At 54.8% G+C, this 27,682-nt stretch overlaps 1 protein-coding gene across 1 annotated transcript in view; it reads left to right on the forward strand.

The window, feature by feature from the left end:
- The window catches only part of CEP164 (centrosomal protein 164), a 39,733-nt gene extending 18,001 nt beyond the window's left edge, over nucleotides 1-21,732 (forward strand). The window contains exons 14-34 of the mRNA XM_074162351.1: nucleotides 1,781-1,866; nucleotides 3,469-3,618; nucleotides 5,713-5,931; nucleotides 6,859-6,990; nucleotides 7,668-7,884; nucleotides 8,460-8,537; nucleotides 8,795-8,926; nucleotides 9,212-9,334; nucleotides 9,847-9,990; nucleotides 10,196-10,279; nucleotides 10,479-10,547; nucleotides 10,873-11,051; nucleotides 11,604-11,730; nucleotides 13,923-13,990; nucleotides 14,136-14,343; nucleotides 15,195-15,302; nucleotides 16,341-16,455; nucleotides 17,740-18,072; nucleotides 18,532-18,598; nucleotides 18,706-18,828; nucleotides 19,746-21,732. Coding sequence (XP_074018452.1) covers nucleotides 1,781-1,866; nucleotides 3,469-3,618; nucleotides 5,713-5,931; nucleotides 6,859-6,990; nucleotides 7,668-7,884; nucleotides 8,460-8,537; nucleotides 8,795-8,926; nucleotides 9,212-9,334; nucleotides 9,847-9,990; nucleotides 10,196-10,279; nucleotides 10,479-10,547; nucleotides 10,873-11,051; nucleotides 11,604-11,730; nucleotides 13,923-13,990; nucleotides 14,136-14,343; nucleotides 15,195-15,302; nucleotides 16,341-16,455; nucleotides 17,740-18,072; nucleotides 18,532-18,598; nucleotides 18,706-18,828; nucleotides 19,746-19,845 — 2,862 coding nt within the window. The 3' untranslated portion in view covers nucleotides 19,846-21,732. The remainder of the gene's footprint in view (nucleotides 1-1,780; nucleotides 1,867-3,468; nucleotides 3,619-5,712; nucleotides 5,932-6,858; nucleotides 6,991-7,667; nucleotides 7,885-8,459; nucleotides 8,538-8,794; nucleotides 8,927-9,211; nucleotides 9,335-9,846; nucleotides 9,991-10,195; nucleotides 10,280-10,478; nucleotides 10,548-10,872; nucleotides 11,052-11,603; nucleotides 11,731-13,922; nucleotides 13,991-14,135; nucleotides 14,344-15,194; nucleotides 15,303-16,340; nucleotides 16,456-17,739; nucleotides 18,073-18,531; nucleotides 18,599-18,705; nucleotides 18,829-19,745) is intronic.
- Nucleotides 21,733-27,682: the final 5,950 nt, after the last annotated feature.

Here is a 27,682-nt window from a genome sequence, read left to right on the forward strand (position 1 = left end):
GGCATTTCCAGTGCTGGCATCCTGCTCCGCTGGCCCCGCTGTGCCGGGGCGACAGCGTGAGGAGCTGGAAGCAGGCGTGCGAGCAAAGCTGGTGCGTGTGGAGACCACGGAGGAGATCCTGCTGAGGTCCCTTGGGAGGAGACGGCCTGTTATCTGTCATCCCGCTTTCCTGGGGACACCAGTCTGGTTTTGTACTGGCAGCGTGTGAGATGTCCTCTGTGGGATACAACCTGGTGTTTAAGCCGGGCAGAGAACCAAGCTGCCTGCGTTACTGGGGCTGCCGGGGATCCAGAGGCAACAGGAGAGGCAAGGTGCTCTGGTAATTTCACAGACGAGGCTTAAAATCAGCCCGTGTTCCATCGGGCAGGTGCTGTCTTCACCTTCTCAAATGTGTTCTGAGATTCCCGCAGTCTGCGATTTCTGGGGAGGGACTGCCCTCCTGGGAAGGCACGTTGGGCAGGAGAGCAGTGGTGGCCTCGTGCACGGGCTCAGCAGTGTTACTGCGTGACCGGTTATCCCTATTCCCAGGAAGATCTCCTTCTCCATTTGTCTGGCTTCTTTCCTGTCGCGGGCGGCAGTGACGGAGCCCGTTCTGAGCCAGGAAACGTTTGCTGAGCTCCTCGGTTCTGGGGAATTGGAGTCATTATTTACAGCGGGGCAGGAGGGAGGCTGGGGGGGGGAGAGCTCTGATGTGATGGAAGGTGACAGCACTTGCAGGGAATCCTTCTGCTGTTTGCTCCACTGAAGGTTTGCATAAATTACTGCTGGGTTAGTTCTGTGTTATTTTGGCCCTGCTCCACAGTACGCTCCCGCGTGGCGAGGGCTGAGCTCACCTGCTGCTTCTCTGGTCCCCAAGAATTTATGAATGGGCTGCTCTTCTGGGGACCAGAAGCCACAGCAGGGAGGAGGAGCCCTTTCTGCTTCCCCGTGAGTTTGAAGAGGGAAGTTCTTCCCCTCCCCGGGTGAACTCGCAGAGCGTGTTGGTTCGTCCCTGCTGCAGGGACAGAGGTGCCTGGCAGGGGGGAGAAGGAGCAGCTTGACTAATTCACATGCAAATATTTGCTGTTCAGATTTCAAGTATTTACTGTGTCGCAAATAAGCCAACTGAAGTTGCTCAGACTGGGTTCCCGAGGGGGCTGGCTTCCTCAGAGCCGATGTGCTGTGGAGCCGGTGGTTGGAGATCCCCGGGTAGGTGTCGCTGTGTGGGAACTGCCCGTGTCTGAGGTCCGGGATGCGAGGCAGGACCGGATCCTCTTGTGATTCTGGTCGCAGCCAATATATCAGTTTGCTTTATGGCCACAGCACACTATTTTGTTTTCGTGTGTGTGACGTTCCTGTTTGTTTTAGGAGGGGTTTTTTTTGTGTCCTACAATCTTCAGGGGGGTCAGTGTTACTTGCATATCCAAGGTGACCTTCAGGGAACAAAAATTCCCAACCTGTGCCCCAAGTGCTGGCAGGGAGTTCATCTTCTGTATGGAAAAAGCCACCCCCAGAGCATCACGTAGCCCAGCCCAGAGGGCTGAGCTCCCTGGCCTCTCAGTTGTGCTGCTGGAACTGTTCCTGTAAGGTGTTCCCGTGATGCTTTGAGACCCTTGGGAGAGAAGACCTGCGGCAGAGGAGGCTGCTGGTTGAGCTGGGTGTCCTGGAGCAGCCTGTGGATGCTCTTTGCTCAGCACTGACATGCTGGACCAGAGCGGTGCTGCCCTCCAGCCGAACCACTGTACGGCCCTTTGATGGGGAAGGAGCCAGCAAACTCCACACTGTTTGCTTTTACCTGCAGGCCCAGGAGCTGGGAGAAGAGGAAAGAGACCAAAGCAAAGCCAGTGTAGAGGAAGAGCAAAGCAAAAGAACAAAAGCTGCTGAGAGGTACGGTACAAACAGAGCGACGAGGGAGGTGTAGGCAGCTCTAGCTCCGGGTCACTCTCCCGTCTTGTCTGTCCCTGCTCTGCTGTGGTCACTGTAACCTGTTCGGGTGTCCCCTGTAGAACACCCTGAGATGCTGCAGCTTCTCCCAGGGTCTTTCCCCACTAAACTTCTCGCTTCTGCTGCCACCTCCTTAGTACTGTCTCGGCAGATTTCAGCTTTGTTTCGGCTTCTGGCTGGGTGGGCAGCAAAACCGGCTGTCTCTCGCTTCCTTGTGACTGCCCCAGATGTGGAGCTGGCTTCTGTGTCCCCTCCAGCTGTCTGACTTTAAGGCTGTGAAAGTCACGCTCTTGCCAAGATGGTCCGAACCTGTTAATGTTGTGCCCTGTGGTGTTTAACTGTGGAAGGCTTAGTCACTGGCCGTTGCCCCATGACGGACCCCAAAGGTCTGTCTTCCATGATGGACCATTCTGGCTGTGAGGCAGCCCCCGCTCTCGGTCAGCACTGGTCCTGCTGGGCTGCCAGCTCTTTGCTGGGCAGAGCTGATGGGTGAAGGCGCCTGTTACTGGTGGCAGGAGAGTCCAGCTGTGGTGTGAGTGGTTCTCTTCCACTTCCTTCCGTAAGGGCGGCCTACAGCAGTCACTGGTTGACCAAGCATTAAGCTATTTTATATCCTGGTATGTGTACAGCTCTCTCTGGAGCGCACCCCAAGAGCAACGCTGGCTTCCAGACCCTTAGTTACTGCAAGGACTAGACTGTCTGGGGGAGCTATTTTCAGCCTGGTTGTGGTATCTTGTTTAAAACAGTTGAGATACTGTGCGGAGCGGTGAGCTCCATGCTCTCTCGAGCCCTTTCCCTCTCTCTGAGAGCTGCAGCGTGTGGTGTTTATAGATGAATTGTGTCAAAACTCTTAGCCTCCGCGCAGAGTTACAGGTGCTGTGGGGCACTGGCAACCAAGAAGCTGTTGCCTGTGCCGGGAAAACTTGTGAAGAGAGGAAGCTACGTCCCATCTTAATGACTGGCTGGGTGCACTTGGGGTTTGCAGCCTTGTTCTTATAGAAGCCGTTCATAGGAACGTCCCTGAAAACGTGTTCTACCCGCAGGAATTGTCTCCTTATCACTTGGTACCTGTTTCCCAGCTGTGCATCCTCTCTTTCTCTCTGCCTGTAAAAGCTTAGCTTGTGCTTGCCTTGTCTCGTCTTTGTGCTCCCAAGATGAAGTAGGACTGTAGACGTAAACGTGCCTGCCAGGATTTCCATCTGTAATTTGGACAACAGTGTGAGTATTGCTAATAGGGCCAACTTATCCCGGGGAAATTCTCAAAGGACTTGGAAGGAGAGGGGGATAATCCAGGGAAGGGAGTCAGTACTTTGAGTCTGACACCCACTAAATCCTGGAAGGGCTTGAGGAGGTGGGAACGGTTTGGAGCTTTGCTGCGCCTTTAGCAGCCCCATGTCGGACAAACAGGTCCCGTTGGCAGGCGTGGCGTGGTGCCCATCACATCCCGTCTTCCCTCCGTCTTCTCTACCCGCAGCAGCCACTAGAACCTGCTCTCTGCTAATCTCCTCTTCTGTTACTTTTTTTTTTTCTTTTTGTGCTGCAAAGTGAGGGGGATCAAAGTGCTTGTGAAACACCGGAAAAGAAGTGTTTTGCTTTAGAAAATTCCAGTCGGGAGGAGGCCGTGGCCCGGGAGCCGGAGGAGGGGTCGCCGGATAGCCTAATCCATCCGGAGGAGCTTGCTGCCCCACAGAAAGCGTAAGGGCTTCCTTGAGTCCCCGGTGTTGTGAGCGTAACGGCTTTTGTCCTTTTGCTCCCCTTCGTGGTGTCTGAGGCTGGTGTGTGAAGCCGGCACACGAGGAGATGCGGTTTGGTGGGCACAGCGGAGCTGGAACATCTCCGTATGTGAATCCAGGCAGCTGTTTGGACGGCGAGTGCCAAGTGAGCCGTCTGTGCCAGGGAGGGTGAGAACAGCAGCTCAGCCTCAGGGTCTGTGGCACGGGGCTCCCCGGGATGGAGAGCGAGCTGTTTGCTTTGTACTTGGAAAAACCTCCTCCTTCCCAGTGTCGCTAACGGGGTGTAAGTGTTTGTACGCCTCTGATAAACGCTTTCACACGGACTCCTGAGTTCACTTGGTGAGTGGTGCCCACATCGTGGAAGAACCGCAAAAACCCGACCGATCACCCCGTTTTTACAGTCACTGGGGACATTGGCTGCTTTGAGAGCGGTGGTTGAGTCACCATCCCCGGATGTGTTTAAGAGGCGTTTAGATGTGGTGTTGGGGGATATGGTGTAGGGGAGAACTTTGTAGGGTAGGGTAGATGGTTGGACTCGATGATCCCAAGGGTCTCTTCCAACCTGGACGATTCTATGATTCTATGAGAGAATGAGGTCAGAGCGCAGGATGGTGGAGCTCAGGCTCCCCGCAAAAGCCAGTGCTCTATTGCCGTACTAAATTGATGGTCTACGTACCCGCAGCTCCACCGCGAGAGAAGACCTCGGTGAAAGCGGTTGTGCTGACCCTGCTCTCCATGGCAAATGACACGGCAGCAGAGGTCACCGGGGGGGAAAAAGGCAGTGCTTCTCCCAGGACAAAGTGGTGGAGAAGCAATCTCTGATGTGGAGACCGGCACGGAGTCTCCCTTTTTGTGTTCGGAATTGTGAGTTGTGTAAATGCGTGCGAGTTGGCCCCATCTCTTTTTGAGCAAGAACTGGGGCGAAAGGAAGAACGGGATGAAAAGGTGGAAGTGCTGAATCGCTTTGCGGAGCAGAGAAATGACACCTTCTGTAGCCGTCTCTGCAGTTGGCCCAGAGCACGTAGCCTCAGGGGGAGCACGAGAAAAGCAGGATTTTTCCAGACCTCAGCTACTTTCCTCTGTCTTGTTCTTTTCGCTAATGGCTGCACAAGTGACCTTTTCCCTTCGAGGCAAGGCTATAATATTGGGGTTGTTATTTCCCCGATTCCTGGCAAAACAGAAGTCCCTCCACCTCACGCTAGCGGTCTCGGAGCTAGCTCAGACCTTGCTGCTCCGGCTTTCCCTAGCAAAGAATAAGAACCTTGTTCCTATACTAATCTTCACTTTCCCCTTCAGCCTCTCTCAGACCTTATAATTTTGCTGCTCTCTGAAAAAGCTTAATTAGAAACAGATTGGTTTTGAATTTTTGGAGCGCTTAGGGCTTTCTGTTGCCTGGAGCTGGCAAACTCCCAGCGCGCTGTAGATTGCGACTGCAGAAAAATACCTGGTCCGTCAGAAGGGCACTGCCAGGCCCTGGGCTGCCAACGGGGGCCGACTGCATCTGCTTTGGCAGCCAAAGCCAGGGCATCGTAGCTACTACATCCTTCCTGAGGCGAAGCCGTGCCGTCCGTGCAAGGTGAGCTGTAGTGGGCCGAAATCCGAGTTATCCAGGGCCTGAGCGCTGCCGGGGCTGGGTTTAACTTCTCAGAGTTTCTCTGGGACTCAATGCAAAGGCTCACCAGTGGTGGTGGTGGGGCATCTCCAAGCTGTTCCCTGAGACAGCCAGCTCCTCAAAACTCTGAGCACGTGCTGCGTGTTCCCCACCAGCCTTGTAAAGACTCCTTTCCTGTAGCAAGCTTCTCTTCTGCCTGTTCCCACCTACGCTGCTGTTCCTTATATCCTCTGCAGCCCGCGGCCGTGGCTGCAGTCTGGTGGGATTCCGTGTGATCTGTCCCTCTGTCAACTGTGAAGCTTCTAGAGGAGGTGGCTCTGAGATTTTTTTTTTTTTTTTTTTTTTGGTCTGGCGTTGATACCGGTTGGGGGGATGTTGCTGTTCCTCTCACGTTACCCTGTTTTCTGTCACCCTTTTGCCAAGGGAGCCTTCTCTTTTTGGTAGGCAACCAGAGAAGGATGTCAAACACGAGCAGTCCTTGAACCAGCCTAGTGAAGAATCCCTGGAGGAAATAGCCAAGAAGCTGGAGACGGAGCTTGAGCAAGAGAAAATGCATTTATTGCAAACAAAGCAGGAGAAAATTCGGCAATTCCAGGAGGAGATGAGGCGGCAGGAGGAGGAGGAAGCTGAGAAGCTTCATCAGCAAAAAGAAAAATCCCTCGGGTACTTTCCTTTTTTACTCCATCTCCCCCCTATTTCTCCCCTGAGCCTTTCCTAGATGCGATTGCACTGCCGGCGGCCACAGGCTTGTGCTGTTACAGGCCACCTCCTTGGCAGCGGTGCTGCTTTGCAGAGCTGTGGGCAAAGGAGGCAAGAAGGTGGCTTTTGGGGAGGAGGAGCGTGGGCCTCTCTGCCCGGCACAGACAATCTTGTGCGTGAGGGTCTGCGCGGCTCCTGTAGTAACAGGACTGGAAATGGGAGCGTTAGAGGAGATGAGGTTACCCCGGAGGAACTCGCTGAAACTCTAGTGCTGAATGTTTTACAGAGGGGCTTACAAACAAGGCTTTAAGGAATAGGACATGGATGTCTGTGAAACCCAGCCAGAGCGTGAGGATCTGATAGCGATCCAGGGAGCGGAACAGCACTGGCACCTGTGTCCTCTTCCTGGGGGATTTTGCTCTTAAGGCTTGTATTTCATTTGAGGTGGCCTTGATCCTTACATTCTTAGTGCAGCGAGCCAGCCAGAAACAGTGTCTTGACATGAAATGCCGTGGGAATGCTGTCCTGGATGCGAAGGAAGACACGGAAACCGCACCTGAAGGGAAAACGTCTATGCAGCAATAAAGCAGTAGTAAAAAGGGTGTCATAGGAAAATACAAAGCTTACAGGTGAGCTAATGCAGCCAGGTACCCCGACTGGAGTCTGCTTTCATTGAATAGGAGCTGATTTCATTTACCTGGGAAAAAAAAACCCAAGTGCCACCTATAATGACGTAGCGCATTCTAAAAATGCGCCGCAGAGGTTTGATGCTCAGGGGCTGTCTCCCATGCCAGCAGCTGGGTTCGGAAGGCAGGGAGGAGAATTAATGGCCTGAACCCCTTTTTTTTTTTTTTTTTTTTTCTTTTTTTTTTCTGGCTGCTCTTCTCTCAGGACTCTAAAAGAAGATCTGGCGAAGGTTTCTGAGGAGGAAGAGCTGTGTGTCAGAAAGGAAGAAAGTGAAAGACTCTCAAAGCTGCGAGCCAAAATCGCCTTGGAGACCGAGGTGGAGGAGGAGAGGATGAGGTGAAAAGTTTTGCTGCCATCCCTGGGGGTGTAAACTCTGCTGGTTTGGGAGGGAAACAGATTGCGTGCCTCCAGAGAGCACTCAAAGCGGAGGTACTCACCCTCCTGACCCCCCCATAGCTGGTGCCCTGGTTACGATGCTGTGCGTGCAGGGGAGCGTGTGGCGATGGAAGGTAAAACTGCTGGACCTTCACGGTAACAGCTCTGCTCCTTGGAGCTGATGAAATTTTGCTGAATAGACATGATACTTAAGTGTCCCGAAGAGAGGTCTTGCTGTGAAGTTGGACCAGGCACAGCTCTGGGGCACGCAAGTGACAGAAATGGCATCTCCAAGGATGGCAGCGTAGCTTGGTTTGAGCGGGTGTCTCCATCTCCTGGCTCTTACGGCCTGTGAAAGCAGTTGGAGGAAACAAAGAAGCAGACGCTGGAAAACTTACATTTTGCTATTTCTTTTTTCACTTAGTTGACAGATATGTCTCCACCTGACTGCTTCGGGGTTTATTTCCAAGGCTTTAGTTGATACACCCTGAATCTGTGCTGAGGTTCTCGGTTTCTTCTGGCTTCCGTGTCCTGTCCCATAGCAGTGTCTTCTCTCGGCTCTGGTTCCTCAATGGAGCCCAGTGGTAAAGTACCAAATTCTGACTCGCTTCTGTCTGTTCTCGTTGCAAACCTACCAGGGCAGAGCAAGAGGTCACGCTGCAGAAGCTAAGAGAAGAGTGGGAATCCCAGCAGGTGATGGAGAAGGAGAGCCTGGAGAGGCGGCGGCAGCTTGCCTTGGAGAAAATGAAGCTGGAAATGGAGGAAGCTCAGCAGAAAGAGAAGATGGGGCTGGAACAAGAGAAGGAACAGTTCCTGAGTGAGCTCAAGGAGAGATTAGAGAGGGAAAAGAAGAAGGTGAGATGTTTATTGCCAGCTGGGGTCAGACCCACCCTGTTTGTGCTGACCTGCCTTGCATTGCAACGCTGAAGTGTTGAGATTAAATAAAATAATAATGACTTAAAGCATACAGGGAAGATGCTAGGCCTGCTGTTGGAGGCATGATTGATGTGGGGAGGAGTCATCCTCCAATTTTCATTACAGTGGTGATCAAATAACAATTATTTAAACGGCCATATTGCGTCTGAAGAAAAGAGAAAGGCCACTGTGTGTCCCTGCCAAGCTAAACCCAGCCGCTTTACCAGCTCAGAAGAGCTCTGTGGCTGCTGCTTGACTCCTCCAGAGCCTGGGGGGGTCTTGAACGGAGGCAGTTCGTAGCCCTTCCAGCACAGCATGAGTGAGATCCGTTGGGATCTCCTGGGAGGGAGAGCACGTAGAAGGTGAAGGTATGTTGTATGAAATCTGGTTTGAAAGGGCTTTACCATTGTGCTTTTTTGATGCTTATGGACAGCCATTAATTGCAAGTGCATCTTGCACGGCATGTCCCACACACGGAGGTTTTCCAGCAGGCTGTCTTGTTCCTGTTCCTCTAGGCAGTAGAAGAGCTCGAGAAACAGTTTGCAACTGAACTCCAGCAGCTGAAATCTGCAGCAGAAGAGAAACATCGTAAGGTAAAAGATGACGTCCTTAGAATGTAAACTGTCTCTTTCCCCACACTGTCACCAAAGGTGACCAGGGAGGGTGGCATTAATTTTTTTCCACTTCCTAAACGTGGTTCTGGTCTGGCTCAGCATTTGGACACGCTCCAAGTAGGGGGTGGTGAGACTGCACACACGAGTCTCTGCCGTGCTGCTTGCTCGCTGTAGGAGAGCGCTAAATGGATCTCATCAGAAGGGTGACAAGTCTCTGTGGGTGGCTTTCATGGCAGGTCATTTCCAGCCTGCAGTCCCAGCTGGCAGAGGCGCAGAGCAGCGAGGAAGCTCAGCTTCGTGAAGACTTGCAGAGAGCAGAGCAGAAAGTGCAGCAAAAAGCCTATCGAGTAACAGAGTACGAGCGCGAGGCAAGTATTCGTCTTGGGCTGCTGAAGGGTCTTCAGCCTCTCTCCTTGGGTGCACGGTGAGGTCTGAGAGGCCACGTCCCCTGCCTGGGGGTGATAGTGGCTGCCTTAGGAGAAGGGACACCCCTGCAGCATCTCGCCTCACCAGGGGACTTGCCTTGTACTACGTGGGCCACAGCCCGATCCCACTCCCACTTCAGTCCTTCTGCTCGTGTGAGAGGCTGCTGTCCTGGGGGGCCACTGTAGTGCTGTGGTTCTGACAAACATCTTTCCGTGTCCTCCCTGCAGCTCGGCGAGCTTCTGAGAGAGAAACGCCAGGAAGTGGAAAAAGACCATGAAAGGAAAATGGCGAGGATGAAAGAGGAGCACCAGGAGGTCCTCGCAGGGATTCGGGATCAGTATGAGGAGGAGGTACGGCTGGGGGACACGCAGTTGGGCTGGCACTGCTGCTTGCTGGACCTGCCCGTCTCAGCCACTGCTAGAACTAGAAGTCTCCTTTCTTCTAGGAGAACTGGGCGTTGTTGCCGTGATGTAAAGTGAATTTGGGCTGGGGTTATAAAGATAAGCTGCCAAAACATTCTCCGTGCAGGGAACTTCCACATGCACGTGTGGACTTCTGTACGAGAGAAGATTGTTCCCACTTTTGCAGGTGCTCTTCTGGGAAGCCTTCTGCCTCCCACTCTGACTATACAGTCAGCAGGGTGTGACACAACCTCAGTTTCCCGGCTTGTTTCTTCTTTCTTGAGCCATTCCCTTAAGTGTTGTCCCTGTAAGCAAAGGGCTTTTAGTCTGCTGAGTTTGGTGTTTGCTCAGGAGCCGCTGTGAGATGGGCTCCCTTTCCAGAGGGTGCGTCCTGTGCGCACCCCTGGAGAACCCTGCGCTTCACTCAGCCGCTTTCCTCATTTGTGTTTTGGGACAAACAGGAGAGAAAGCGGAGAGCAGAGCTGTTGGAAGGCCTGCGAAGCGAGATGGGGCGTCTCCGACAGCTTCACGAAGTGGAGGTGAAAGCTCTGCAGGCGGAGCTGGAGGAGCGGCTGACCGCACTGCAGCACAGGCACAGGGAGAAGGTGAGGAGAAGGCTTCATCATTCCTGTGATGACGAGTCACATCATTCTTGTGACTTGGCCGCTCGGGGATGGCCCGGGTACCGTGACACCTTGGTGCCTCCATAGCCCAGAGGGACACAAGGACACGCTTTCCCAGTTTTCATTGTTCCTCCTGGTGAGTGAGGAGCTTGTGCTGTTCTCTCTTTAACTCGGCACCTCTGTGCAGGAAAGAAAACTCCAAGATTCAGAAAACGAGCTCGAAATGCGTATGAAGAACGTCAAAGCCAGATCAGTGCAACTTCTTAGCCAGGTGAGCCAGCCAACTAGAAGCCAAATAGAGGGAGGGAAACTTGTGTGTCTGTGTGGTGGGGGGGATAAAGCAACGCTGCCAACAGTCCTCAGGTGTTGTGGAATGGTCTTGAGGCGTAGGCCTGACCTCTGTCCTGCCAGCGCTGCTCGGTCTCAGCAGTCTCCTCGCCCTGACACTCGCCTTTCTCATCCCTATACAGGAGGAGTCTCTGAGAAAGAAAAGGCAGCAGCTGCTGGATGAAGACAGACGGACTGAGCTGGAAAGGGATGTACGTATGCCTGAGCTGTGGAGAGCTGCCGTGCTGCTTTTGGGGGTGAGGGGAGCGCACTAGAACTATGGATTTAAAAAAGCAAACTGTAGCTTCTAAACTGTGAGTCTGAAAATCCCTCCCTGCCTCAGCCTGGAGTGCCATCCTGCTGGGAGTTTGATTAGCTCTGAACTGTTTCCCATAAAGAAGAGACAATCCGGTTCTTCCAGGATTCATCTGTACATTTGCAGCTCTGGGACCTCCTGTGAACTGTGCAGGCAGCAAGTCTCTTGTATGTTGTGTGCCTTTTATTTTGGTGTTAGGGAAATTACTGTTTCTCTCCTAGGAAGCTGCTTTCGCTTCTCAGCTCCGCCTGGAGGAGAGCAGGAAGGAGCACGCCAGCCTCCTGGAGTCCATCCGGCAGCTGCGTAGGTCTCTTGAAGAGCTCCAGGACCAGAAAGCTGAGCTGGAGGCCCAGGTGGATTTGCTCCAGACCCGAAGCCAGAGGCTGCAGAAACGCATCAGGTGCATGGATGAGAATTTCTCTCTAGTGCAACAAATCTACCCTATGCCCCTGGCCAAAACCTCTCTAACCCAGCCCGGACCTCCCCCTTACCCTTGAGCTTCTTGTGCGCTGGGCCATATTCCTTCAGAATCCTGATGGGGGTTTTACTGCGTGTTGAGGGCATGGAGGTCCTGGGGTCTGTTTCCAGATCTCTTCATAACTTGCTGTGAAAATGCGTCCCTTTGCCTCTGCTGGTCAGGTTCACTTCTTTGTCCTTTCCCCATCTGTCTTGTGAGGTTGATAAGATGCTTTGAGAGGGACACTGAAATGCAAAGAAAAGATGTTCCTAAGATAGCTGGTTTCTGGGTAAGGGTGTGAAGCGATGCTTCCCTGCCCAGCCAGGGGTTGTGCTTGACACCACACCGCAGACCCGTACTGGTGTTGTCTTGCACATCTGTGGCCCTTTCCCTCCTGGAGACTGGAGGTCGCTTTGGACACCGCTGCAGACAGATAACTGGGCTGGACGGACCTGTCTAATCAAGCGCTGCCACTGTGTCCTTTTCTTGTGGCAGTGAGCTGGAGACAGCGGTCAGGAGCAAACAGGAGACTTTGAAAGAACTGGAGGCAGAAGAAAGCGTGGAATCTCCAAGAAGGAAAGCTGAGCTCCATGTTGAAGACCTGAGAGAAACTACTCAAGCTGTGAGTAAAGCAGATGGTAAAGGAGTTTGCCTTGTGAGATCTGAGGTTGTAACTCCCTTGAAAATCCCAGCTCTCGTTCCTTCTGTGTGAACTCGTTTGAGAGGCAGGGCTGCGTTTCTCTTTGCCAGGGGACAGCAATATGTTTAGTATTTTTTGATTTCTGTATATTATTACTGCGGGGGTAAGGAGTGTGAGACTGATGAAGTTCAACAAGGACAAGTGTAAGGTCCTGCACCTCAGGAAAAAATAGCCCCCTGCACTGGTACAGGTCAGGGGCTGACCTGCTGGAAAGCAACTCTGCAGAGAGACCTGGGAGTCTTGGGGGACAACAAGCTGCAATGTGCCCGTGTGGTCAAGAAGGCCAGTGGTCTCCTGGGGCGCATTCTAAAGAGCGTGGCTGCAGGTGGTGGGAGGTTATCCTCCCCCTCTGCTCTGTCCTTGTGGGGACACATCTGGAGCACTGGGTCCAGTTCTGCCCCCCCCCCCCCCAGTTCAAGAAGGACAGGGAACCGCTGGAGAGAGTCCAGCAGAGGCTACAAACATGATCAAGGGACTGGAGCATCTCTCTGAGGAAAGGCTGAGAGACCTGGGGCTGTTTAGCCTGGAGAAGAGAAGACTGAGAAGGAATCTCATCAATATCTAAATGGCAGGGGTCAAAAGGATGGGGCCAGACTCTTCTCAGTGGTTCCCAGGGACAGGACAAGGGGCAACGGGCACAAACTGGAACACGGGAAATTCTATTTCAACATTAGTTAAAACTTCTTTCCTTTGAGGGTGCCAGAGCCCCGGAACAGGCTGCCCAGAGAGGGTGTGGAGCGTCCTTCTCTGGAGATAGTCAAACCCACCTGGACGTGATCCTGCCCAACTGCTCTGTGTGACCCTGCTTTGGCCGGGGCTTGGACTAGATGATCTCTGAAGATTTCTTCCAACCCCTGCTATTCTGTGATACTTGAGGGGCCTTGGAGCCAAAAGCAAGGCTTGAGTCAGGGATAGAAATAAAATCACCGAATGGTTTGGGTTGGAAGGGACATTAAAGACCACCCGGTTCCACCCCGTGCCCTGGGCAGGGACACCTCCCACCAGACCAGGTTGCTCCAAGCCCCCTCCAACCTGGCCTTGAACCCCTCCAGGGATGGGGCAGCCACAGCTTCTCTGGGCCAGGGTCTCACCACCCTCACAGTAAAGAATTTCTTCCTAATATGTAATGTAAATCTCCCCTCTTTCAGTTTAAAGCTGTTCCCCCTCATCCTGTTGCTCCACTTCATGACAAAGAGTCCCTCCCCATCTCTCCTGTAGGCCCCCTTTAGGGACTGGAAGGCTACTATAAGATTTGCCCGGAGCCTTCTCTTCCAGGCTGAACAACCCCAACTCTCTCAGCCTGTCCTCCCAGCAGAGGGGCTTCAGCCCTCAGAGCATCTTCATGGCTTCCTCTGGCCTCGCTTCCACAGGTCCATGTCCTTCTTGTGATGAGGACTCCAAAGCTGGACGCAGAACTCAAGGTGGGGTCTCCCCAGAGCAGAATGGAGGGGCAGAACCCCCCCCTCTTGCCCCACTGGCCACGCTGCTAGGGATGCAGCACAGGATGCCGTTGGCTTTTGGGCTGCCATTGCGCATTGCAGGCTTGTGTTGAGCTTCTCATCCACCAACACCCCCCAGCCCTTCTCCTCGGGGCTTCTCTCGAGCCATTCTCTGCCCAGCCTGGATTTGTGCTTGGGATTGCCGTGACCCAGGTGCAGGACCTTGCACTTGGCCTGGTTGAACTTCATGAGGCTGGTACAGGCCCACCTCTTCAGCCTGTCCAGGTCCCTCTGGATGGCATCCCTTCCCTTCCAGTGTGTCGCCACACCACACAGCTTGGTGTCATCGGCAAACTTGCGGAGGGTGCACTCGAAGACTGTTGGACTGTTGGAGACTGTCCACGTCTCCAACAAAGATGCTTAAGAGCACCAGTCCCAGTGCTGACCCCTGAGGAATGCCACTCGTCACTGGTTTCCACTTGGACACTGAGCTCTTGAAATGTCTGTTACTTTTGAAAACTCATATAAAAAACCATCCCTGGCACTGGTTTTGGGTCTGGGCAATACCGTGGTGATGTCATTCGGAATTTTTGCTCCTAACTGGATTCTCAGGGGGTGTTGGGGTTCTGTTGCCCGTTCGTGTTTGTTACTCTTTGAAATGTTTCAACTCCTCAGCCCTCGTCCGGAGAGCCGGCTTCCCCCGCCTCTGAAAGCCCTGAGGACGGCAACTTCCAGCTTGACCAGTGAGTATCCGCCTGCCGGCTGCTTTGGGAAAGTATTTTTGGTTTGGTTTCACAAGCAAATGTTCTGACAGTCCGTTTTGGGGAGGGGGCTGCCTGAGGCTCGCAGGATGGCACAGCCAGTGCAGAGCCTGTCCCGTCCCTGCAGTGTCAGGAGCTACATCTCTGCCGAAGGGATCTCCATCAGGAACGCCAAGGAGTTCCTGGTGCGCCAGACCCGCTCCATGAGGAAGAGGCACACGGCTCTGAAAGCTGCCAAGCAGCAGTGGCGCCAGGAGATGCAGAAAGCACAGGAGGTGGTGCGGGATCCCGACAGCTCCCAGCTCCTGGAGGGGGTGCGCAAGAACCTGGAAGAGGTGAGCCCCCGGGTGTTGAGATATCGGGCACGGTGACCGCACAAGCGGATCAGCCCTGGGATCGATTCCTGGCTCTGCTGCAGGGACAGGCAGCTGTGGGGCTTCAGTGCTCCTAGAAATCAGATCTTGTGTGTCTTTTATGATAGATATGCAGCATTCATCCTTGGTTGCACCGCCCTCCTGATAACACAAGGCTCCGATAGAATAGGCCCAGTTCTGTTGTGTGTGCTTTGCGTTGGGAAGGCTCTGCGGAGCAGTCACTGCAGCGTGACCAGCGCTCAGTACCTTGCTAGACTGCAGGAACTTGATTGTTAATTGGAGCTCTTGGGACCTTAAAAATGGAGAAAATATTTGGTAGAGGGGAAAAAGGGATTCCCATGCCATGCAAATCCTAAAGTGAAGGAAGTGACAGACGTCTGTTCTGTTAGTAGGTACAAGTTTGTGGCTGTAGCTCTACAGTGACCTCACTCCTGCTTGGACAGGGGTTCTGGAGTCTCTCTGAGTTCACTCACCAACCCTGATGTGCCAACCAAAGATGAGGAAGGTCATAATTTCCTTCCCTGATCATAGAAAACATTCGTGTTTGCTGAACCGAAGCTGCTGACCCTGTTGGATGCAGGGTCTGGAAGTGAAGCCTCCTTTTCCTTGGGGAGAGCTCGCTTTGAGACGTGCTCTGCCCTCTGTGCGCTCCACTCCCCATGTCCTCAAAGATCTGGGAGCAATTTTACTCCAACAGCGTGATTTCCTGTGCTGAGTAGAAGTGAAATAATGAAACTCGCCCAAACCACTAATGCAGATTATTTCCTGTCATCCTTGTTAAATTTTCCTCCTTGGCTGTTGATCCACCGCAGGAAGCAAAGCAGCTGGACAAGATGAAGTCGGCCATGCGGAAAGGGCAGGTGCTGCTGAAGAAGAAAGAGGAGAAGCTGAGCCAGCTGGAGTCCTCGCTGCTGGAGGAGGTAACCACCAGCATGGCTGTTCCTTGGGCCTGCCCAGGAGCTCTTGGTCTCCTCCCCTGGGCTGGAGTCTCGGCAGGGCTTTTGGCCCCCGCGAGGGCTGTTTCACTGGTGGCCAAAGACTGGTGTTTGCCGGCAGAGCTGGATTTTAGAAACACGTTCTGCTCTCACAGAACGGTGTGTCTGTCTGAACAGTGGGAGAGGCGGCCAGTCGCAAAGCTGGAGGGAAGGACAGACTTAATTGAACTGTGATTCGCTAGACCCAGAGCCAACAGCACCGGGGATGGGCTTGGGTGGAGAACACCTGCCACATGCACTGGCTGGTGAGAAGCTTGTCTGTTAGGTCAGAAACCGATGACTGTTAACACTGCTATGCTGAAATATCCTACAACATAAACTAAAACCTCACGTCAGGATGGTTTGATGTCTTATTGACTGTCTGAGTCTCGGTCAGGATGGCAAGTACTGTGCCTTCCCTCTGCTGATGGCATCTGGACTCGGTTAAGCGGGTGGCTGCAGGGTGAATACAGAAAGCAGCATGATTTGATCCTAGAGACAAGGGCAGGTTGCCTCGCGTGATCTGGGATGGACTCTGCTCTCCTGACCAAGGCAAGCCCTGGCGTCTCTTAGGCTCTGTCTGTGACCAGGTGGCCTTAGGCAGGGCGGCAGCAGACGCGAGAGCGGGAGACCTTCAGTGGTCAAGCATTTGTCCTTGGTGCAAAGAGAGAACCCAGCCCATGGAAGAGTTTTTGAGGCTTATTCAAAGCACAAAACACTTTGACTTCTGCCTAGAAGGGCTCGTTCACATGACTGTTAGATTTGGCCTCTAGTACACACATGTGCTGCTTCTAGAGACCAAGCAGTCTCTTGGCTTTTGGATTTTGCTGTCAGGGACTGAAGATGAGTTGGCCTTCACTTGCCTTTTGTCTGTCTGTTCCGTCCAGCCTGTGCAGACGAGCTGTAGGCAGGATTCCAGTGGCTTTTATGGTTCAGGGACAGAACAGCGGGTTTCATTTGCATTGTTTTCCTCCTTATAACCAGCTTTCAGACGAAGATACGCTGAAGAGTGCTGCGTGCAAGAAGATGGTGACTTTTGATCTTAGCAACTCTGAGGACACAAACAGCACATCCAGTGTAAATCTGTGTCAGCCTAAATGTAAGTGCCCGACTGGCTGGATTGGCTGTGCCCAGTCTGTGATGCTTCAGACCTTGTTCTGGCGTTGCCTCTCGCCTCTGATGTGCCTTCTGTTGTTCTCACCGGCGCTCATTAGCGTTTAAAGCAGGTCTGCTATCTGGGACTGGGACTGCTCTGTATATAACACTTTACAGGCAGGAAATAGGGTTTGTTTTTTTTTTTTCAAGTAGCGGCAGGTGAGAGGGACAGAATCTGTGTGTGAATTTGCCTTTTAAATCTCTACCTTTGTTTTTAGAGTGAATTATAAAACCTGGCTTCAGCTCTTCCCTCTGCTGTTGCCGAGCTGTTACTGCTCCTCTGCAGGTGTCTGGGCTTCCTCTTCCTCCGTCTCTGGCAGGAGAGGCTGCTGCGGTTCCCGCTGCTGCTTGTGCTTTTTTTCTTTGCCCTCGGTTGCCTGTAACTGGAGTTGTGCAGGTGGGCAGAAGGGCTCCCCACAAACAGCCAGGAAGGCAGGAGGGTTGTGTTGCTCGCGGGAAGGCTGGCAAGGCTGAAGCTTAAAGAAAACTTGGAAAACTTCCCCACGGCGACAGACTGACAATCTGTCCAGTCTGGGATCGTCTCTCTGACCCTGATCAGTAAAATATCTGCAGGCACAAGTGAAAATTAAGAGTTTTCTCTTGCCATATGAGAGCCCTTGTATCAGCACAGTCCTCCCGGTCCTACCTCCAGCCCGGCTGGTGGCCTAGAGACCTTGGCTTTTTTTGAATGTGTGAAGTGTAACCAGCTCTTTCTGCCTCCTGCTCAGTTTGTGGTTTTTTTTTTTTCGTTGAAATGAAGCCTGATTGCCCGTGCCAGGGTCTCCTCTGAGGGGCAGGGTGTGCGGTGCTGGGGCTTTCAGCTCTTGAAAGCGCTTGCTGGTGGCAAGGGGATCGCCGTTATGTCGATGGCTGCGTGGCGCAGGGTACAGCAGGGCTCGGAGGGATGGAGCCGGGAGGTGAAACGTGTGCTAATGCATATCCAGGCTTGTCCTGCTGGCCTCGTTCTTGCAGCATTAGAGGATCTTGTCCTTACTATTTTGTTTCCCCCCAACTTTACGCCCGAGCAGCCCCCAAGGCACGAATCCTTGCTGTCAGTATCTCCTCTGTTGGCTGCAAAGCCAGGTTTTTGCTTCTGCGTCCCGCTCGCCACACACTAATCAAACTCGGCTCAGAGCACAACACGGTGGAAAGCAAGCCTCCTGCCAGGTAGGCACTGTCTCCTCTGCTTTCCCAGTGATCCCTTTTTTCCTCCCTTCTCTTCTGCCAGTTGATTTGAGGACCGATTTACGGCCTGCCCCCCAGCCGGACAAGATCCAGTACCTGTCAGAGTCCCTGCGGCGTATCACCAGTGAACTGAACGGGGTCCTCGGCGTCTTGGACTCTCTGAACAGTTGCCAGTCTCCACTCTTCACCTCGACGCCCCGCGATGGTGTCCCTCTTTCCGCATACGCCTCCGTGGCAGGACTTCAGGCGAGTGGCTCCGGGGTGTCCCTGGTGAGCCCGTGGGCCTGGAGCACCGGGCTGAGCGCTGGTCGCTCTGTCACGGCGGGACAGTCAGTGGACACCATCCTGGCAGAGAAATGGCACAAGTATTTCCCAGGTAAGTCTCCTGGCTGTAATCCTCCTGCTTGCTCGCCTATGACTCTGGATTCCAAAGCCCTGCGAGTTCTAACCAGCTCTTCCCGATGCTGCTGAGGCCAGATCTGCTGGTGCTGCTGATCGAAGGCTGCTAATGAGATAAAGAATGAGGGAAAAGGTTTTTTTCATTCCAAGCAGCGCAGCATATGGCTGATCTCGTCATCCTGCTTCTGGAGCAGCTCAGCCTTTAATATATACTCAAGAAAGCAGTTAAAGAGAGCAAAAGAGGAGCCTGGAAAACCTCCTGTGAATTGCCAATAGAGTTCACAGTCTTGGCTTCCTTAACACCGCTGTGTCCTTGGGAGGTGGCTCAGCTTGTGGGGACCGTGTATCTGGAGTACAAGAAAGCAGATGCACCCAGACGGAAAGACTGTGGGACTGTAAGATTTTGGGTGGCCCGTATTTAATGTCTGTTTTCCAGGTGGGTTCCCATCGCTCAGTGAAAGTTCCAAGCCTCTGGACAACAAGCTGGGATACGTACCTGCGGAGTAAGGGTCTTTTTGTCCTTGAGTTGTTGTTTCGTCGTGCTTTTATTGCTCTTTCATTGGTTTTTCTATTTCTCACCCACTCGCGCTGTCTCTCTCCCGTGCAACAGCGAGCAAATACGGCTGTTCCAGCATTCCCAGTTCCAGAGCCGTGAGTCAGACGAGATGAGTATTCAAGGAATGATAGAGACCAACAAGAAGTGGCTAGAAGACTTCAAGAGGGATTCGCAAATGTATCCTTTGCCTGGGTCCGCTCTTTAATTGCGCTCCGGCTTCCTGCAGCAGGTGGGAGGAGACAGCGGGAGGTGAGTCAGTCAGGAGCTCCAAAGCGTTGAACAGCAATTCTGAAGCCTTGGCCCCTGTTTCAGTGCCCAGTTCTGCAAAGGAATATGGTGTTCGGCAGCTGGAGCGTGAGTGACCCGTTTGCTCTTGTTTTTTTTGAGCTGTACTTGACAGAGAGTCTCTTCCCTTCCCCTCGTTGTGCTCTTTGGTGTCGCTGCTCTGCTGTGATACACGGCAGTGGGAGCTTGTAATGCGAGATTTAAAAAAAAAACACAACACCACCCAAAACTTAGAGTGCAGAATGGCGGAGGTGGCAGGGAAATAGGGGGCCCGGTCTTGTAGCCTGGTTTTGGTGTCGTGGACAGCGGACTCTGCTCCGGCGGTCCCTGCGGGGCAGGGAGCGGTGTCTCTGCCAGGGGAAGGTGCCTGGAGTCCCGGGGACCTGGCACATGGGGCAGCCTCGTGGCTGGGCAGGAGGGCCGGAGCCCTGGACCTCTCCCTCCGCCTCGGTTCTGAGGCGTGTCGTAACGCGGATGGGTCTCGGACTCGGTTGGATGAGATGAGCGAGAGCTCCCAGCGCTATTAGCGGGGCTGTTTCCAGCCCTGTGTTGTAACAGCATTACCGGGGCCGTCGGTATCCCCTCTGCAGTCTGCACTGACATTAGCAGCAAATCCCTCAGGCCTCCCATAGCGCAGGGCGCTCCTTTGAATTCCCTAATCCCCCTTTAATTCCATTTGGCTCGGAGGCAGCAGGCTAAATCCAGCACGTGTGCGGGGGGCTGGCTCCCGCCCCTCGGGTCCTGTCCTGCTGGCTCTGCCCGTCCTCATCCCTCCTAAAACTCCGGCGTTTCCTTCACCCGGCTGCCAGACCTCTCTTCCCGGGCGCACAGAAGCCCCCTGCCAGCAGCCCCAGCCTGCTGCAGCTAGGACTGGATGAAAACAGACAAATTAAAGTCTACCATTACTAAAAGGTGGGAATTGGCTCTGGAGAGACAGTGGCTGAGGCCCCTGCGGTCTCCCTGATGATACTTTGGGTTTCAGCGATGCCCGGCCATCTCCGCCGTCCCTTCGTGCTGTGCCCTTGAAATAAAGTCTCTTTACAAGAGAGCGGAGGAAGGAGGAAGCGAACTTCCCAGGTGGATTCTTCTAATCCTGTAATGTGTCCAAATATACTTTATAGACTGTTTAATCCAGTGGTGAAATATCAGGGCTTCAATAAATCAACAGTTCTCTCATTAGTATTCCGGCAATCGTGAGCCAGAGCCATGAATCACGGAGGACTTTGAGTAACTGGTCAAGGGGGAGGACGTGAATCCAGCTGAGGCTTCACTAGAGGAAATGTGGCAGGAAATGAGCCCGCACTGATGCCCAGCAAATGCTTAATTGCAGGTGGGGCAGGACATCTGGCCTCTGCCACGTGTGAGCAAGGGACAACGGGCAGCAAAAGGGCTGTGGACTCTGGGGACAGAACCAGGGACTGGCAGATCCTGGCTCTCGGGGAATGTCCCTCTCTTTTTGGGGTGGCAGCAAACGGAACCAAAACGAGGGTGGCTTGTCCCGGCAGATCTGGGAAAGCGGTCCCTGCTTCCCCTTTCTGCTGTGCCGCGGGAGCTCCTCTGCCGTGTTACAGATGCTCCAACGGCAACGTGGGGCAGGGATGGTGCCCGCCGGTGCAGGCGCTGCTAAGGAACTCGCTCTAGTGTGAAGGTGGAGATGAAGGCCCAGCTGCGTCCCTCCATGCCCTGGGGAGAGGGAGCGGAGCTCGGCTCAGCACCTGGGCTCTCCTTCCAGCCAGCAGCGCTGGGGAGGCAGGGGGGAGCCCCGCTGCCCAGCCTGGAGCCTGGTCGCGCTGCTCCGGGGACAGCGGGTCTCACCGTGGTCTCTGCGGGGCTGGGGACGCGGCGGAGGGGCTGGGATGCATCGCTGGGACCTCGGCTCTGAGGCGGCCGGGTGCTTCGCTCCGTGGGTGGCTGCGGCGATGCTCCTCTGGAGACGCTGTATCCGGAACACGTCACCATCCCGCTGGGATGCGCGGAGCTGGGAGGGGGCAGATGGTGCTGCTGGAGCCAACGGGGAGACGTCGGGCCAGGCTTTCCTACTGCCGAGTGGGAAATGTGGTGTTTTGGTTGCCTCTGTCGGTATTTCCTCCGAGCTGACTTTAAATATTTTATGCTTTAAAAAAATGCTGAACGGCTTGCCGCTCTGTCTGATGAAGGCGGCTGCGTTTCAAGGGATCCCATCTGTGAGAAATCATCTTCAAAGCCGTTCTCTCTGGAGACGGCGGGTACGGGGAGGGTGGGGAAGCTGCTGCTCCGCGCCCTTCCGCGCTGGCCGTGTTCCTCGGCGTGGCTAATGATGTGCGGCGGAGTAAAGCGCAGCCCCCTCCTGCTTTGCTTCCCGGGTGCCGTGTTCTGGCACGGCACCGCAACAGCTCACGCTGAGCGTGGCGGGGGGATGTTTACATGCAAACAGAAATATATTTTTGATGAACATCCTTTTAAAACCCTTAAGAATGTCTGTATATGTGGGGGTTTTGCCGATTTTTTTTTTGTTGTTTTTTTGTTTTTTTGTTTTTTGTTCTCTTAGAAATTTTTTAATTACTTGGCCGGCCTTTATCCTTGGAGAACTCGGTCCCTGTTGAGCGTGGGGGGGCTGTCAGCCTGGTGGCTGCTGTGCCCAAAGCCGCCTCGCCGAGTCCGGTCTGTGTGCGGAGAGGGGTGTGTTAGTGCGGAGAAATGCCTGTTTCCTTAGCAATAACTTGGTCTGAAACACGTTCCCGTCTCCTGTTTAAAACCTGTGATAGCGGCTGTATCTGGTTTTGTACGCAAATTAAATCTCCATGAGCCTGTTTTTTACGACGGTGATGTTTGTAGCTATTTTTCTTTTCTTGTTGAGATGTAGTAGCCCTAGATATCCAGCTTGTACTTCCCTTTCACATCTTCCCCTCGCTTCTTTCTGGGCTATTTCATGTTTTGTCTGGTCAAGGTCACTTCTGGCAATTTCCAAGGCCACTTGAGCTCGCTGTGGCTTTATCACCATTATTCTGTTAAGTGTCTGGCCAGGGTAGGAAATGCAGGGGCAGGTAGAAAGCTGAAAAGCAAAACTACAAAAGCAATTGTTCGTGGGGCTTTCAGCCGACGGGGCGGCTGCTCTCGGGCTCGGATCCTGCCCTTTTCATACGACTCTCATCCCTCTCCTTACAGTGGTGGTCTCTCTCCATGGAAGCGGCCTTGGGAATTGCCAGAAATCAGGCAGGATTGGTGATGGACTCTTCTCTCCTCTTCCGATGGCGTGTTCCTTTCCCCTTCTCACCTTCTTCCAGCAGCCCTGGGGACCCCCGTAGCAGCCCTTCCCCGCTGTGCATCTTTGCTCCTTGGGGATTTTTCCCTTTAAGGCAGCCTCTGGCAGAAGACTCGGCTTGCCCTGTGTCTCCGAGCACCGCAGCGACGGCGCCCTCTGCCCAAATGGGGCATTTGCCGCAAGTCCTGGCTTGGGGACTCTGCAGGGCTGAGACTGGAGATGTGTGTCACGGCCGGTGATGGCAATGGTGGGGCCAGGAGAGGTTCAACCTGCCCTTATTTTTCCGGCTCTTCCTTCTGCACCGTGCATTCTCACTGGAAATCCTAGGGTCAGGTGGTGGGGATGTGGGGACGGTGGGTGATCACAACAGGGTTTGACCTCCTGGTGCAGCAGAGAAACAAAGCATCGCCAGACCCTGGTTCGCCCCAGTTCTTGCTGCGCATGGTCTGCGCTGGTGTGTCTCTGCCCGCTGGAGAGCTGCGGTACCAGCTGCTGGAGGAGATCTCTACGCCGCCCAGGTAGGCACTTCTGGGGGCCTGTACCCCTCTCCTGAGGCAGCGCAAAGAGCTGGCTGGCTCCGAGAAACCCGAGGTCCCACCTGAGCCGTAGGCACCTCCTGGGGGTGGGAGGCTTTGCCGTGATCCTGCCGAGCGGCGGAGGATGCCCCGGCTCGTGGGTCGGAGGTGGGGGCTGCGTGCGTGTCTCTGGACACTGGCCTGCGCAGAGAAGAGGATTTGCTTTTCCTGGAATGCCAGCGCCGTATGTGTTGGAAAAACTGGGCGATTAGAAGAGCAAAAGGACAGTGCGCGATTACTCCGCCAAGATGAATGCAAGCCCTAAGCTCATTAAGGGGCTTGGAGTCTGCCCGCTGGAGAAGGCACCTTCCAGTCCCTGGCCGTTCGGAGACGGTGGCACATTGCTCCCAGAGCTTTGACTTCCCGGAGCAGCGGGAGCCCCTCGGAGACCCCAGCCATGCTGGGAACCCTGATGACAGCACTGTTTTTTGTGGTGAGAGCATTTGGACAGGTGAGTCGGGGCCGGCCTGGCCGCAGGTAGGATTTAATGCTTTCCGTTTGATTTCTGGAGGCGTGCGGTGGGTGATCCCGTTAGAGAAGCGCGGGGAATGTGGGCCGGGGGTGTCTCAGCTCCTGCTCCAGCGTCGCCGAGGCCGTGCCGTGAGCCCCTGCACTGCATCGTCCTCGGCAAGTTGTCTGGGGTGTTGCCTTGGGAGCGCCGGTTTTGCGACTGTCACGTTAGTGGGTGTATCGGAGCTCTGCAGAGGGCAGTTCCCTCTTGTGCCCGGGTGTTTGGGCTTCCCAGTCTGGGGAGCAAGTGCTGGGAATGTGCACCTCGAGTCTTGGAGCCCTCGGGGTTGGGGAGGAAGGAAAACCCTGCCCTATCCAGGGCTGGGGAGAGGAAAGGAAGCGGAAAGGTTTGCTAGGGGCTGTGGCACCAGCCTGACAGTCGTTCCCGGCCCTACTGACCGTGCCTCGGGCTTCTGTAGCTCCTTCTCCAGGGCTAGAGGGTCCTTGTCCCTGCTGTGTGGTGTGGGACGCCGGGGGAAGCGACTGTCCCAGTGTCACGGCGTGAGCCTGCAGCAGAGCCCTGAGCCCTGCCTCTCCTGCCGTCTCTAGACCAGCTCCTGCCCTCTGCCGTTCCCTGTCCCCAAAACCACCCCAGGGCAGGGAGAGGAGGCAGAGGTCTCTGCTTGTCCTGGTGGCTCCTGTGCCACCCTGGGCAGGTCTGGGTCACCCATAACTTGATGCGGAGCCCCATGGCCTCGGCCTTACCCGTGAGCTCTGCAGCCCTACTACCTCACGATGAGAATCGCTCATCGGTGTGGGACGGGAAGAGATGCTGAGCGTCGTCACAGCTGGTGGGGCCACCACGGGTTGCGATCGCTGTTGGTGCATGTGGAATAGCAGCTCTTTCTGTTGCTCTTCTCTGCTCTTACCTGCCGCGAATCCCTTCTGTGTCCAGCTCGGGACCAACCTGTTCCGTGAGGAGCCCCTGCCCTACCTCGTGTACCAGCCCCTGCCCTGGCAGATCCAGTGTGTGACCCAGAGCCGCCGCACCAGCCGGGACAGCGAGGTGAGGGCTCCTCCTCCGCATCTCTTGGGGGACAGGGCAGTGCCTGGAGCAGGAGGAGCAGCAGGTATCTGTTACCCAAACAGCCTGCTCGGAGCAGAAGGCTTGGGCAAGGGGGAGAGGTTTTTCTCTTTCCCTTGAAAGACAGAAAATAGGGTGATACCAGGAGGCAGGATAAGGTGAAAAACGTTGAGAAGGTATTTGTAGGAAAATTCAGGCTTATTCTTGGGAATGAAAATACTCCCGAGCAGACCTGCCATCCCAGGTGCTGCAGTGTCGTGGTGGGTGCTGGGGCTGAGGAACTAAACCCAGCGAGTCTGGTTCCACATGGATTTGAAATGCAGATGGAGTGAGGCCGGTGCCAAGGTACATCCTGAGATGCTACCAGCACAGCTCACGGAGCTGATTTCATACAAAGCTCTTCTCTGCCTCTCCTTGGAGGGCTTCTCACAAATGCAAATTAATTAATCAGTGCTCTGTAGTGCTCTTTAAGGGAACAACAGTAAGTATTTCAAGCTTCCCAAAGGGAACGGGGAGTGGAAAGCTCGGTGAGGCCCTTTCAGAGCTTCCCAGCTGGCCCGAAAGGGGCTGTTCTCGCCACCTCTCCCTGACACGTAACCAACTCTCTATTTTTGTTCTCTTCAGAGAGGCCGGAGCTCGCGGCACAACAGCATCTACTCTGTTTCTGGAGAGAGAGGTGAGTGTGGAGACAGCGCAGCAGGGGAAACTCAATGTTGTGACCGTGGGATGCCACAGAGGAGCAGGCACTGCAGCACCCGGACCCTTCTTGGCTTCTCCTTCAAAAAAAACCCCAAACCAAACCCTCTCTGACATTATTAAGAGGTATTTTGGAAGTCAGTTCTGTGGAGGGAAGCCCTCTCAGACAGTTTTCCCTCCAGCCCAGCCTGTGGCTTGCTGGCTGCGCTGTGCTTTCAGTCAGTTCCCCTCCCTGGGGAGGGTGCCCTTCGTGCCACCCCCAGGAGGGCACCTGGGCATGGACAGGATGGTGAGATGTTCCTCGAAACCTGTAGGATCAGTAAGTGAAGGGCCTAGCGTTGCACGGCTGAACGTACAAGGGTGTGTGTGCGTGCAAATCCCTGATTCCCACTGAACCCCATGGGTCAGACTGGCCCCTAAAACAGACCCCCCCCCTTCCTCTTTTTTTCCCTGGCCTGGCAAAACTACCCTCAATTCCCCCCTCTTTCCTGCTCTTGTCTCCGGGACTCTGCCCCCTCCGCTGAAGTCGAGCGCTCAGCAAAGAGGATTTGAGCGCTTCTATTCCGAGCGCGGCTCGGGCAGCAATCGGATAAGGGTCGGTGAAGCGATGCTGTGGCAGAGCAGGGTGCTGAGCCACGGTCCTCCTCCCTGGACCAGCAGCTCTGGCCAGCCTGGGCACCGCTCTGGGAGAGGTGAAGGTCCCCAGGGCTGACAGTGTTGTGTTTGTTGGGGCAGCGGGCTGTTATTGATGGGCCTGGCCGTGGCCGAGCTCCTTCAGTAGGTGTATTTCTTGAAGATCCGGGGGCTCGTTCCTGCAAGCGTACCGCAGGACGAGCCCTGGTGGCTCTCTGGCCTCTGGTTTTTTTGCAGGGGGCAGGATTTATGGCTGACGATGTATCTTGTTGAGCAGGGCAGGGGGGAGCCGCTTCCCGACATGGACTCTCTTTATGCCTCTTTTTACTTTGCGATTTCTTTTCGGGCGTGAATAAAAAGGGGTTCAGGTGCCGGCGATGAGTTTATACAGCAGCATCTGGCACCAGGATTCCTGATGGCTGCTCGGGGGGTGCTTAGCGGTGACACGCTCGCTTAAAGGAGCGCTGCTGAGAGCCTTTGATTCAGTTCCTGTTGAATTCCACAATACTTCCCTGATGCCACATTAAGCGTGGGGCGGGGAGGGCTCCCATTTGTCAGCGTGAGAGCTTTATTGCTGTACAGCGCCGGGCTTTATTTTATTTTTTTTTTTTTCCCCCCCCTAATCTTATTTGTGTGTGTGAAAGTAAGTGAGTATCATACTTGGTGATTAAACGTGGGGAAGCCGAGGTCTTTGGGGAGGAAAGCTGTGTAAATAGAGGGCTTAGCGCTGCCGGGGAGGCCGGGCTCTGCTGAGCCTCTCGCTCCATCTCCCTCTGCCACGGAGATGAGCCCCGTGAGCTGGTGGAGTCGGGGTTTCCTGCTGTGGATTGTCCAGCTTCTTTCATCTCCGTAAGAGTGAAGCCCCACTCTGGGGGGAGCCTGGGGTGCACGGGGGCCAGTCTGACCCCATGGCGGGGGATACCAGAGCCCTGCCCTGCTCGGTGGAGCCTGTTCAGGGCCACCGGCACCGCCTGTGCTCACTGGGATGCTCTGTTGTCGCTCCAGGCAGCGTGACCCCTGATGCCAGCAGCGAGGGCAAGTTCTTCAGTGATCCTTCCGAGAAGGCAGCCGTCACCATCCAGACCCACTTCAGGAGATACCAGCAGCAGAAGCAGGAGAAGAAGTAGACGTGTCGGCCCCCCCGTGCCCTGCGCTGCCCCTCCTCTTCGTCTGTTCCGTACCCCGGAGCGATTTGCGGCCATGGTGACTGTGAACCTGCTCCCCGATACGTAGCTCCTGGTGTGTCCGCAGCTGTAGATACTCGGCCGTTTGTCTTGGTGGCTGCTCGGAGTGAGACCTCTTTCCTGCTCAGTCCTTCCCCAGACAGCACTGCCTTGGGGGCCGGGGTGCGAGGGGCTGTTTGGTGGGACCTCAGCAGCCTTGACCAGCCTCGGTGGCATCACCCAGAGCTGCGTGGTGGCCGGCCGCGGGGCTGGTGTGGGGCTGGCTGAGCTGGCCAGCCCCCCAGGCTGTGTCAGTGGAGACCCCACACAGCTGATAGCGGTTGTGGCTGGTCGTTGCCCAGCTGGGGGCTCGTTTTGCCTGGTAGTAGCCCTCTCCTGTGCCTCCATCTCCACTCTGCCTCTGGAGCTGGAGGAGGGGGGAAGGACTGTCTTGTCCCCTGTTCCAGGCAGCGAAGGGAGCAGGAGCGGAGCCGTCTGCTGACCGTGAGCTGAGCCTTCTTTTCTTGGGGAGGGAAGGGGGGGCTGGTTTCAGAACGGGGATGGGGTGGGACTCTGCCTCCTGCAGCTGCGCGTGCCAAGGTTGAACCCGCTCTCCACCAAGTCGGGGTCCTGCCTGAGACAGCCCCCTGCTCGCTCTGGTGCTTGGGTTAGTGCCCACTGTCCCCCCAGCCACCCTGTCCTGGTCTTCTGGTCCAGCAGAGACCTGCTCCCGCTCCGACAGGGATGGAACTCCAAGGTTCTCTGGGGTTTTGGCACCAGTTTCTGAGTGCCGGCTTTTGGAGGGTGCAGAGCTGGTGAGAAAGGGGGGAATGTGGAAGCTCTGGGCCAGGAGAGAAGCGGGAGGAGGTTTGCTGCGAGCAGGTTCGGTGTGAAGCTGGTGATG

This window comes from Numenius arquata, chromosome 22 (genome assembly GCF_964106895.1).
Source record: "Numenius arquata chromosome 22, bNumArq3.hap1.1, whole genome shotgun sequence".
Taxonomy (NCBI): domain Eukaryota; kingdom Metazoa; phylum Chordata; class Aves; order Charadriiformes; family Scolopacidae; genus Numenius; species Numenius arquata.